Consider the following 12,549-nt stretch of genomic DNA (forward strand, 5'->3'; position numbering starts at 1 on the left):
AGCATAGCTTATGTTTGTTCAGCTGCCCCCCACCCCCCCTCGCTTTTTGAAAGCTTGACTATATTTTTCTTTTGTGTAATTGAAGCCTTTCCTTCATCTTTATTTCATCTTCTGTTCCACAGAGGTAAATGATTTGAGGGTTTACTGTCCAGCTTCACAACACAGCTTGTTGCATCTAAAAATGGGTCGGATCATTTTAATGATAATGTGACAACGGTGTAATCTCCTTACTGCATTGTTGTGAATGGACTTGAGTCTACAATGCACCAAAGCAAGATGTCGCCGCAAGTGTGTGTTGGTTCCTTTCAGGAAAATATTTAACGACTAAAATGAAGAGCTGAGTTCATACCAAAACACCATTAAACATCTTTCGCTGCCCGTGGTCTCTCCCTTACCATCCGCGTGTGTGTATGTGCACGTGTGGTTTGGATACAGGCAATAAGCAGCTCCGCCACTGCGCAACGATGGAGCTATCGCAACGATGGAGATGACGCAAACAGACCCAGCTCTCCGAAAAAGTGTTTCAAGACGAACATGGCGGCAACTTAACTGCGGTCCAAGATGACAATGGCCATCAGAAGAACAGATTCAAGGCTTTCCGCCCCGGTACGGGACAGAGAACCCAATCTGTCTGCATCAAAAGGGCTCCTTCCTCTCATTTAAGTGAATCTGCAGACCGAACGGCGGCAGACGCGCAGCAGCAGTACCGCGAGGCTCGCAACAGCTGGTCTCTCTGCGCCCCTGACGAGAGAACAAGCCCAGGGAGGGACATTCGGCAGAGGGGGGCATGCGGTCAAAAAGGACGCCGTTTCCCCCCGGAGAGCCATGGAGAACCGGGATGCGGCAGCGCGAAGCTTAATCTGTGCGGGCACGCAAATTAGATCGGAATAGCACTGATTGCTACGGGCGCGATAGTGGAGCGCCCTGGACCGGCGGAGGCACGGCACCCCACTGTCACAGAGGAGAACCAACCTGAGTCGATCTCCCAACAAGTCAATGAGTATTGTGGCAGAGCAGCCCCCGCGGTGGAGTCGGCCAGGGCAGCACTTTCCTAAAATATGACCAGGGGTGCTTGGATGCGTCGGCAGCATGACGAAGGCTTAAATTACTGGTTTGCACCCCGAGAGAACGAGAAGCCATTTACGGAGTCGGAACGGGCCCAGAGATGGCGACAGTCGCTGGCCTCTCTGCTGTTCATCACCGTCCTACTCTCTGATCACTTATGGTTCTGCGCTGAGGCGAAACTGACGCGAACCCGAGACAAGCGGTCGGACCAGGGGCTTACAATCACGGACATGGGCGAATACCCAAACTCCTTCCACCAACAACACCATACCCAAACATCACCTGACCCCCACCGTCTCGCCAGAGAGCAAGATGTTATTTTTATAGGGAATTCTACCAAGCCTCTGTGGCGAATGGACACCTGTCACCCCGACAGTGTGTCCAAAAACTGCTTTACTTTCACGGACGCGAAGACCGTGTGCCTGGGCCTCTCTGGTGGAGGGGAAGAGGGGACACAGTCGGCGTACGTGAATCTGAGCGATTTGTACCTTTCTTTTTGTAATTCCTACTCACTTTTGGATTTGTTTTACGGGTTTACGAGTCCGGACGTTATGAATTGCACCCTGGATATGGCCATGGGGGTGGATCTGCTGGGATGCAGGGAGTGCGTCCAGGCTTATCAGCGTCTTGATCAGCAGGCGGAGGAGAACTACCGGGAGTTTGAGCTGCTGGTTCAGAAATACGAGACGGATGTTTACTCGGTTAGGACGTGCATGGAGGAGTGCAAGGTAGGACTAACGAGGCCGGGTCGCGCTCGCGCACATCCACACGCACGTGCAGTGAAGGAGAGAGCAAAAAAGAGAACGGGGGAGGGGTGGGGGGTGGTTGCCAAGGTTGTCATGGTAACCACTGGGCATATTCAGGGGATATTTATTTTATTTGACTATAGTTCAGTCTACCTGAAGGCCATCAGTCTGTGGATGGCAGCGTTTACACACATAGAGATGCAGATTGTATTGAAGGAAAGCTCCAAATAAACTTTCCCTTTTTACACACAAGCTTCATTTTTCTTCTCTGGTCCCTTAGACTTCTTTTTGAGTTGGGTCTATGGAAGTGACATTTGACAAATGAAGTGAGGTCCAGGCTTATCTTTCCACAGCTCTATGAGATAAGGACAAAGAATGGGGTTGTTGACTGGTGCACATTTCAATATGGATAATAGCACTCCTGTGATTTCTGCTCTTAATCCAGGCTTAGTTTGCACTGTCCTGAGTTTACTGGTTGTCCCAATAGCACATGAATGGAAGAGCACATGGACTTAATGGGACTTGCATGCAATCAGTGCAAACTTATAGCATAGGTCTTGTGTTCCCACTATGTTGTTCTGAACAGTAAAAACTAGAATAACAGGGATGAGGTACATCAGTTGAATTACATTACATCAGTTTAGTCTGTTTCATTTGTTGTGCACTGGGCTGCATGTCTCTCAAAGGCTAGATGTAACTGTCCATGGTGCTGAAAAGGGCACTGCAAAAGGCTTTATGTGTGTTTGTGTGTGTGTGTGTGTGGGTGTCTGTGGGGGGGGGGAGGGGGGAGGGGTAATAACATTATTTAATAATATTTCAAGTATTGCACATATACAGTTTTAATTATAATGCTCATTAGTTGGATGAGAATGTTATTACCTTTACTGATGAGAAGACAAATTTCTTGGACGTAATTTACCAAGGAATATTCCTCATCTAGGGCAACTTATGCCCGTATAATGTTTGTTTTCTTGGCTTAATTTTTCCACTGAGAAACAGAATTTGCATGAACGGGATATAGAATAACTGGTAAGGGAAGTATAGAAAATTAGAACACAAGAGATGTCGAAGGAAAAAAGATCTGGCAAACCAATGTATGGCCAATGACATGCATCATTACACTGCAAGTACTGCATTATAGCTTTATAGCCACTTGTGCTGTGATATGCTTTTGTATTTGATGCATCATAGCTTGACTAATTCAGTTATCTTGATCATTCAGATCAGGGGATGAACTTTGGAAAGCAAGAAATCATTTTTCATATCTGATGTCTTAATAGCAAGATATATGTTGTGCAAGGGCAGATGGTCAGAGTGTTTGGCTGTGGATGCTGATAATCCATGTTTGCGAGGTAGTTGGTATGAGGATGTTCAAAGGATAAACCCTCTATAAAGAGATCTGGTGCTGTGGTGTGTTGTTTGCTTATTGGTAATCATGGGATATTCTAATGACTGTCAGCATGCATGTGCATATTCATATACATTATTTATTCATGAACATACTTTCTATGACATATTTTAGCTGCCTCACTGTTACACCATCTTATCAGCAGTTTGGTTTTGCACTGCAGCTCCTTGCTAATATAATAAGACTCAGACAGGGCTACATCAGCCTTTTAGCCCCTTTAGTTCAATCTGAAATGCAAATCTGCTTCAGTGTTCATGTGACCTTTGAGGAAGCACAGTACCTCAGGCCTGCAGACCAGCATCACAAGCCGGTACTCCTTGAAGAGCCACAATAAAAAGACATTAAGCAACTCAAAACAATAATTATTGTCGCTCACTCTTCTCTCTTATATTTCAGTCATTTAAAGCTTTTCCTCTAGATCCTTCATCCACCTTTAAAAGAGTTTGAAAGAGTTTGAAACTTCCTTTACTAGCTCTATGTGACATGAAATGTGATTTATTTGTGTATTGCCAAAATAAGGAGTAATGGGTATTCAAATGTTATCTTTTGAAATCAAATAAAAGAAAATCTGCAATGAAAATGTCATGTTTAGGCAACAATAACAAGATAATGTATTGTATCAATAATTGGAAGCATCCTGCATGAGTAAAGACATAACTAGCCCACTCATCTTCTTTGAATAAATGTGAACTGTGTTCATTGTTAGTCAAAAGAAGTTTTCATGTTTTTTGTGGTTCATACTGAGCCTGTTTTATTTGAGTTTGGCAGTTACCTAAACCAGAAAACCACTTTCCACAAATTTTGCAAGGTTGATTCTACCTTGGGCTGTTGTCCTCTCCATTATTGTAGTCACCCTGAGGTCAGGAGTTTGCTACTAGTGACAAGTTCTGAAAAGATGTGACTATCTTTACACAAGCACACACTGATGCATATTTAACTTTAATCAGGTTTTCTCTTTGAGCTTGAGATATATTTTCTTTGAAACACCTGAGAAAAAGAATTACTGGCTATAGCTCGAGAGGCAAATTCAGTCAGTAGATTGCTGGTTTAATGCCCAATGAAGTATACTTGGATAAGGTTGTGAACCCCACATTGCCCACCAACGTGTTTTTTACTCAAATGTCACTTTGGATAAAAGCATCTGTTAAATTAATGTAATGATACATGAAATTATCACAATAGTACACAGTTGTTTACACATCCAAGTGTGCACATACACACACACACACACACACACACACACACACACACACACACACACACACACACACACACACACACACACATACACACACACACAAACACACGGAGCCAGAGCCCGATGCGCAGTGTTTTCTGCAGGTCCAGACCTGACTGCCCCTTCCGGTGTAATTTAATTTGCACTCCCATAATTCTCTGCTCCTCGAGTGGTTCTGTCTCCAGGGCTCAGTCTCAACATGTTGATCTCCTTTTTGCCTCTATTGTCCGTCTCGTACTTTCACATCTTATCCCACCTTTGTCAGAGCTCTCTGGATCCTTAATTACATGTACAAACATGTTCAGTATCTGTCCTTGAAGCACATTTTGTGTATAGTAAATGTTCTTCTCATCAGGACATGCAGGTTCTTATTCCCCTCTGACTTTCTAGAAACTTGGGTGTTGAGGCTTTTTATTCTGCTTGAGTAAACTATTCTAATGACAGGTTAAGGTCCATTCCTCCCTTTCAATTACAGACCTGTCCCTTCCTATCTTCTTCTACTGCAGCTTCCTGATCCTTTGCTTATCTTTACTTTAGGTTTATCTGTCAATTTCTCAGCAGTACTAAACACATACTTATTGGAAATGCTTGTTTTTTAAATGTATTAACTATTTATGGTGTTTTGTTTTTGGCCATATTGACCAAACTGAAATCTTAGTGGACTATATTGGACTGTAAATTTAAGAGGACTAGCCAAAGCAAAGCTATTTCTTTCTCTGCATCATTTTAAGATTTCAGTCCATACTTTAATTACAACTCATTTAGACCACTGCAATGCACTTTATGTTGGGCTTAGTTAGACATCACTTTCTTGACTACAGTAGGTTCTAAATGCTGCTGTTCAGTTTTGAACTTGTACAACAAAAATGAGAGCACATCAGTCAAATTCTAGCATCACTTTAACTGGCTTCCGGTTTATTTTAGGATTGATTTTAAAATTCTATAACTTGTTATCAAAGGATGTCATGGCCATGCAAAACAGTATCTGTTTAATCTACTTCAGCTCATTGCTAGTTGACAAACAGGACATTTAGAGGTGATCAGGCATGTTCAGCTGCTGCAACAAAACTCTAAAATGAGTTGCTTTTGCACATCAGACACTTTGTCTTAAATCTTCAGTTTTAGGTGTTCACTTTTATTGTTACATTTCCCCTTGTTGTGTTATTGTTTTAATTAGTTTTTTAAAATTGTTTCATTGTTTTATGTTTCATTTTTATCTGTGTACAATACTTTGGCCAACAGTGTTGTTGCTAAACTGCTTGATACAATAAAGATGGAGTGGAACACTTCAGTATTTCCACAAAGTTCTTACGTAGCTGGAGCTTTTGTTTGCATTATGTAGAATTTCAGCTGTTAAATTTTCTTTTTTTACTACTTAATCATTTATGTATGTCAATGTCATGCCAAAATTAGATAATCAGGCAATTTAATTGCTTAGCACCTCCACTGCTACATGAAACTGTTCGAAACTTTCTATTGCATGTTACACTAGTACAGCTAAGCAGTGGATCCAACTCTGCAATGCAAGATGTCACTTCATTCAAAGTAAATAAGAAGTGAGTCTGTTAATGGGTGATGTAGATGTGAATCCAGCCCTACAGAAAACATTAGAAAGAAAGCATCTGTTGTAACATGCACCTTCCACGGCCTGTATGGTTTGCTATTAAGTAAAACATGGAAATCATGATCCAGCCAAGTAGCTTTCCTGATTTAAATCCAGTACAACACCCTCAGGTGTCCTCAAGAAAAAGGTAGAACAATGTCAATCTTCCATCAAAAAGTAGTGGAAAATCTGTCTCTGATAATGGTTGAACATTTCTTTTGAGCTATCAAAAATAATTTTGGCAATGAAAGGTGGGCTGACATTGCTTTCCTACCGCGGGAACTGCATAAATCAATACCCTGTTATCTTAGAAGTATTATAATGCTGTAAGGTAATACAATTTCAAAATCATTAGACATTTACATGATATTGCACTCACTTTTGTTGTACTGCATGCTGTAAATAATTCAAAGTAAAAAGCCTTTGTCAACAATCAATGTTTGAGTTGTTCTGCTGTTTGCACAGATGGCACGGCCCAAGTGGATGCCCTGCACTTTCGTCCCCCTTCCTCAAATTCAATTATGACTCTGCTGCTTGTCTACACAACTCAAACAGATCCAGGAAAACTCCCCTCCATATGATCTGCCAGTGTTTATTTCTCCCCAGGCAGGTGATAAGGGCTGGTTGGAGAAGAACACAGCAGCACTCACATGGAAACACTTCCTTGTTTTCCTCTATTTTCTCTACACAGTAGAGTGATGCAGGTCCATCCTTCACTGGCTTGAGCCTCACCTCTAATAAACACTCAATATCTTGTCTTTGTCTTTATATATTTTCACCTTCCTTTCTCCAGAGGCTGGTTATCTGCACTCAAGCTTACACAGTAACTGCCTCTATGTTATGTCTTATGTGCTTGTTGGATGTACTTGTTTGTTTTTTTGTGCAGCCACCAATCGTGAGACATGGCACAGCCCCTCTTATAATGTCGTAAAGGTGCAAAATGTGTTGTGTTCATTTTAATCAAATCTATGCCATGAACAAATATGGCCTTTTTGCTTTCTGTCTTTTCTCTCACTGTTATGCTGTGTTAGATGACTTGATGAGTGGGTGATGTTATTTTCTCTGGCAAACTGAAAAGAGAAGGGGCTAGAGAGAGCGGAAATGGCATTATCAATCCATACAAAATGCATTAAATACTGGAGCTATCAAATCGGTAAACAACGTGCATTTGTACGCTGAAGCAAATGATATTTTGAGGTGTCTAACATCATTTATTTATTAAGGATCTGCCATTTCAATTTTATGCAGCTTTAGCTGATGGTGTAAAAAAAAAGGAAGAATCAGATTAACTATATTAATAATACTAGGAGCCTGATTTTGAAACCGAAACCATCTGAGAAGCGCTACCATGAGAATCCTGCAAGTTCCCTTTTGAGATGCACACGATCATTCAGTTCTTGTGCATTAGAAAAAGCCCGACAGTGATCAACAGACTTTACTGTCTTTTTGAAAGGCTGAGAAATTTGCTTTTCAAAGGAATGAGTCATTGATAAATATGGAACCCATTTTGTAAAAAGTTCATTGAAGCAGCTCTGTGGCAGCTATTTACAAAGCAGGGAGTTTAAGTGTGATATTTATAATCATGTCAGTGGGATTTTAAAGTGTCATAAAAATGAAATAAAAACTAGAATTGCACAGCACTTTATCTGAATGTAAATTGGTTTGAATTAGAAATGAATTTGGGCCGAGCTCTTTGTAAAATAGTTTGATGAAGAGAGGTTGAACAGTACACAGTTACATGGTTATCACATTGCAGAATTTTTATCCATTTTATATGTCAGCGAGGACATGAATTAGTGATAAATACCAAAGTGGGATGATGCACATAAATGACATTTTACTCAGTTTGCTTCTGATAATTATCTGCAAGACAAACCAGAAAATAATTTTGGAAACTCTCCGAGTTCCCCAGTTATAGTCACCAGCTGTTGAACTTGTTCCATATTGAACAAGGAGAAGATATAAAAAGGAAATGTCTGAAAACTACACTGATACCTGTCTCACTGGTGGTGGGATGAGATGTCAAGTATTATGGTTTCTAGTTTGTATAGAAGTTTTTTAAAACTCATACACAATGGCTGTTTACCCCAGTGTTAAAGTCCAAATACATACATTTCTCCTGAAACACGCATGCAGTCTTCTGCAGTGGTAGAAAAAAACATGAAATGCTATTGTTTAATTAGATTATAGAACAAATGTGATTGTAATTACTTTTAAAAACCATGGAAAATATGTAATTAGACCAACAAATTCACATTTAGCTGATTATGACATTAATTAGTTACAACATATTAATTTGCTTAGCAATATGCACACACATCGTTTTGGTGGTTTTCTTGTTTGAATTTTCATCACCTCTGTGCATATAAAAAATTAATCTATTTTAACTCATGCACTGAAGCCCTGGAATCTGAGATGCTCCATTTACATTTGCACCAAACTTTTCCACCCATCCTCCTAGTAAAATCCCCTGAACATCTATTGTTGAAGTGACATGTGAACATAGCAACAAATAATCAAGAGCATTTAATGCTATTAAATGAGTTTGGTGAGTGTGTGTGTGTGCTGGTAAGAATGGGTGCCTCATTTGCCTTTGTTGCAAGCCTGTTTGCAGCATCTTATTATTGTGTCAATGCTCAAATACATGTTATATCGATATCCACAAGACAAAGGAACCTTGCTTGCTATATTCAACCATGTCAGACACCCAGCGATTTCCACACTTTTTGCATCATATTTTCCTCCTTTATGCTCCACAGATACTTGCCTCTGGCCAGTCCTCCAGCAGAAAGGCTCTTACTGTGTTCTTGTGTGATGAGTAACTGTAGAAAAAGACCCGACCAAACTGTCAGTATGTTTTCCTGTACATCGCTGGTGTTCATGTGTGAACACCCCACTTTTTTTCATCATCATGAACAGTCAGCTGACCAGGAAGGCCAGACTAGGACTTGAACAACACAAAGCCTAGAAGAGATAAAAATACTGTATAACTTTAGGAAAATATTTTATTACACTTGAACAACAGAGATAGCTACAAATATGAGACACAACATGGAAAGTACTGGGCCCTCTTGTAACAAACAACATGGTAGTTGGATGCTGCCATTTTAAGGTTTATAAAACAGTTTACTAAAATTTTCAAGAGACAGGAGCTAAAACAGACCACTTAAGAGACTGGTCAACAACTGTTGGAAGAGTCAAAGATTACATGGGAGAGTCAAAGACAAATAATGAGCTTTTCATTAACATTAAAGCATGCAAATCTGTTTCAGTAGCAACTCTAGAATTAAACTGAAAATCAGAATGAGCTCATCATGGGCTCTTTAAGTATTGTGAATGGTAAACTAATAACATTGTAACTTATAACTGGAACTATAACATTTAACTATTATCTGCAAAGAACTACATAACAACATGTCCTACCAGGGTCATCCAAGTGGTTATATCTGTGTATAACAGGTTGTTATCTGTCTATAATCTGCAAATACTGTTTGCATCTTACTACAGGGCACAAGTTATTCTTCCGTTATCTTTTTGTGAAACAGCTTTGGTTGCATTATGACCAGCTTCTGAACTACAGCAGAGCCAATTTGGATGTAGCCTGGAAAATCCTAGAATTGCAGTCAGATTCAGGATTACGCAAGAATGAAATCCCATCTGTATTTTGCCTGCATGTGAGACTCCTGAAATGGGGTCTAAGACACGAAAAGTGAACAAGAAAAAATAAACTCTCTCCAGCAATAGTGAAGTTTGCAGAGAAAGCCACAGACTAAGCAGGGAGACAGAAACCAGTCACAGCTCCCAGGCACTGGTGACATTCTCACATTACTGAATCATCATCAGTCGCTCACAGCATGTCCTGATTCAGAGAGAGCAAAGCAGGACAGAGAGAGACGGAACATGTATTACCATATCTGCAAACTTTTTACTGTACAGTTGCACCGGAAGAAATGTATTGTAGCATGACTGATGCAAAAAAGGAGAAGCTGACAGCAATCACATGAAAGAAGCCGGTAGAACAGTGTTTGAGAGAAAAAGAGAATAACTAATGAATGGGTATGAACAGAGGAAAAAGCCAGTCATGCGGGCTGAATGATGGGCTTGGGTCAGACAGCCCTGACATCCCCTGACATACTGTAATTTTTCAGGGTTTTTTTTTTTTTTTTTTTTTTTACAAACAATTGTTTTGAGCACCTGGTTCAACGTAATCCTTTCCCATTTTAATCAGCCTAGTGTTTTATCTCAATGAATGAGTGTGTCTACTTGTTGATAGAGGGAATATGTGTGCATGCCCCTATGCATTCCTATACAATGGATGGCTGTGTTGTAACTAGAAAAAGAACTTTAGAGGAATATTTTGATATGCAAAGAAAGGTCCTACTTTCTTCACTGTCTTGTTGGAGGAGAAGAATTATACTTCTGAGATGAAGCACTGAAATGAGCAGCAGCCAGATGTCTGTTAGCTTATTTCTGAGGGACAAATAGAAGAAGGAAGGACAAGTGGATTTTGCAGCTAGTCATTGCTCAATGGGTTTGCATGGATTAATGTTAAGTGAATTATAGAAGTGGCTACTGAAACTAGCTTCATGTCTACCATACAGACATGAGCGTTTCCAGTAAATTAAGAAATGATCTGAAACAAGTTTTTCATCATTTGTAAACTGGAAACTTTTTTTTTTGCAAGTTTCAAAATCAGTCAGTTCTGTTTTGTTTAAACAAGATCAGTGAATCCAACTTGATAGATCTCTATTTACTGAACTAGAGTAAATTGCAAATAATCAATAAAATCTTTAAATTAACATAACCTTTGCTTGAAAATCCAAAATTACCTTTTTTTTTTTTTTACATATCATAGCTAAAGACAGTTGGACAGCGAGGCTTGTGACAGTTCCAAGTGAAGACAACAGGAAGTCAAGACAAAAAATTTAAACACCTTCACCTGCAATCAAGCAAAAACATCCCAGACAGCAGGGGCACAATATATGTCTTTATATGGAAAAACAAACATTTGGCCAAAGAGCTCATTAAAAGAGATGCTTACTGCCTTACCTCAGGATTTACTCTTAATAAAAAACAAGCTAAATATATGTGTTTGCTAACAAAAAAACAGGTAAACATAACAACATTTAGCTACAACCTGTCTGTAATGTTCAGAAGCGCAGTGGAGCAGGTAAGTTTTTCAACTTCTCGTAGGCTGCAGTTCTTTAAAGTACGGACTGCACAAAACTTCAGAAGTTTTCTCACATCTTGTTAAGCTGCTATTACAGTTTCATAATTTTACTCTTCCCCCTGTTGCTTAGCAACTACTATAATTTTTTGCTTTATTTGGTAGCCTTTTCCCTACACCCTCATTATTTGAACATCAATTTAAAGTTGACTTGGCACTGTGTACCTGAAATGATTTATACTTGAAACAAAGTTCCAACGGACATTGCTTTATTCTTAAATAATGATCATGATAAGGCTGTAGGCTATAATGTGGCTTTATTAATGGATTTGACTCAAGATAACTACTGCAATGCCAAGAGCTGTTTTCTAATTTTGTCATAGATTGTTAATTTTCAGTAGAGTAGGAGGAGGTTGGAAGAATATTGGACTATTAATTGGCTATAAGCTTTTTCATGCTTTCAAATTACATTGGCTATTTAAAAAAATCTGCCTCTACCTCTCCTTCAGTGACTTAGTTTCCAGTGCCTCGGGTTGCAAATTATTACCGAATTACTTATTACCACATTTTAGAGAAACTACAGTCTTTTCTTAAACTACACTGTGTACTTTCAAGTCTTTACTTAACAAAACATGGAGTGAAAGTTAAAGTAAGTTTGCTAGCCTTAATCAAACTCAGTATGCAGACATGTTTTTCAAGGAAGGACTTTCTTAATTTAGTAAGGCAATACCAACACATCCGGCATGTATTACACAGCAACAAAACTACTTTAAATGGGCACAAAATGAGATGATATGACTGATATAATGTAACACATGAAATATAGCAAAAGAGGATTTGAACTATTGAGTAGTTAACATCAGCAAGAATGGAAATAAATGAATCAACCCCCCCCCCCAGAACACCACCAATGCACACACACACACACACACACACATTAGTGTGCATATATTATATGTTAAACCTGTGATGTTATTTGGATCCTAAAAAGCAGTGGGATTTCTAATGAAGCTGTTCTCGTTTCTGGGTCACAACAAGGCTCAGAAAGCATGTGACTACCCTTTGATCTGAATGTTTCCAAAATTGTCCAGGTGGGATAGATAAAGTATCAAATCTGCATTAAGGCCATATTACACTAAACACCTCTATTAAAAACCAATGCAAATGAATTTGGGTTGTCCTCCTCACAACCCTCATTATGAGGCCAAAAGAGGCTGATTATTCACATCATTACTCCAGTGGCACCTAGCAACCACATCACTACAGAGGAGTCTTTACTGATGCCTGATACAGGTCTGTAAGTATGGCAGACTGAAGTTTAGT

At 39.5% G+C, this 12,549-nt stretch overlaps 1 protein-coding gene across 1 annotated transcript in view; it reads left to right on the forward strand.

The window, feature by feature from the left end:
• Nucleotides 1-487: 487 nt before the first annotated feature.
• LOC121649788 (transmembrane protein FAM155A) overlaps nt 488-12,549 on the forward strand; it is a 108,561-nt gene continuing 96,499 nt past the window's right edge. The window contains exon 1 of the mRNA XM_042000843.1: nt 488-1,793. Within this exon, the coding sequence (XP_041856777.1) occupies nt 1,059-1,793 (735 nt within the window). The 5' untranslated portion in view covers nt 488-1,058. The remainder of the gene's footprint in view (nt 1,794-12,549) is intronic.

The sequence above is a fragment of the Melanotaenia boesemani genome, chromosome 12 (assembly GCF_017639745.1).
Source record: "Melanotaenia boesemani isolate fMelBoe1 chromosome 12, fMelBoe1.pri, whole genome shotgun sequence".
Classification (NCBI taxonomy): domain Eukaryota; kingdom Metazoa; phylum Chordata; class Actinopteri; order Atheriniformes; family Melanotaeniidae; genus Melanotaenia; species Melanotaenia boesemani.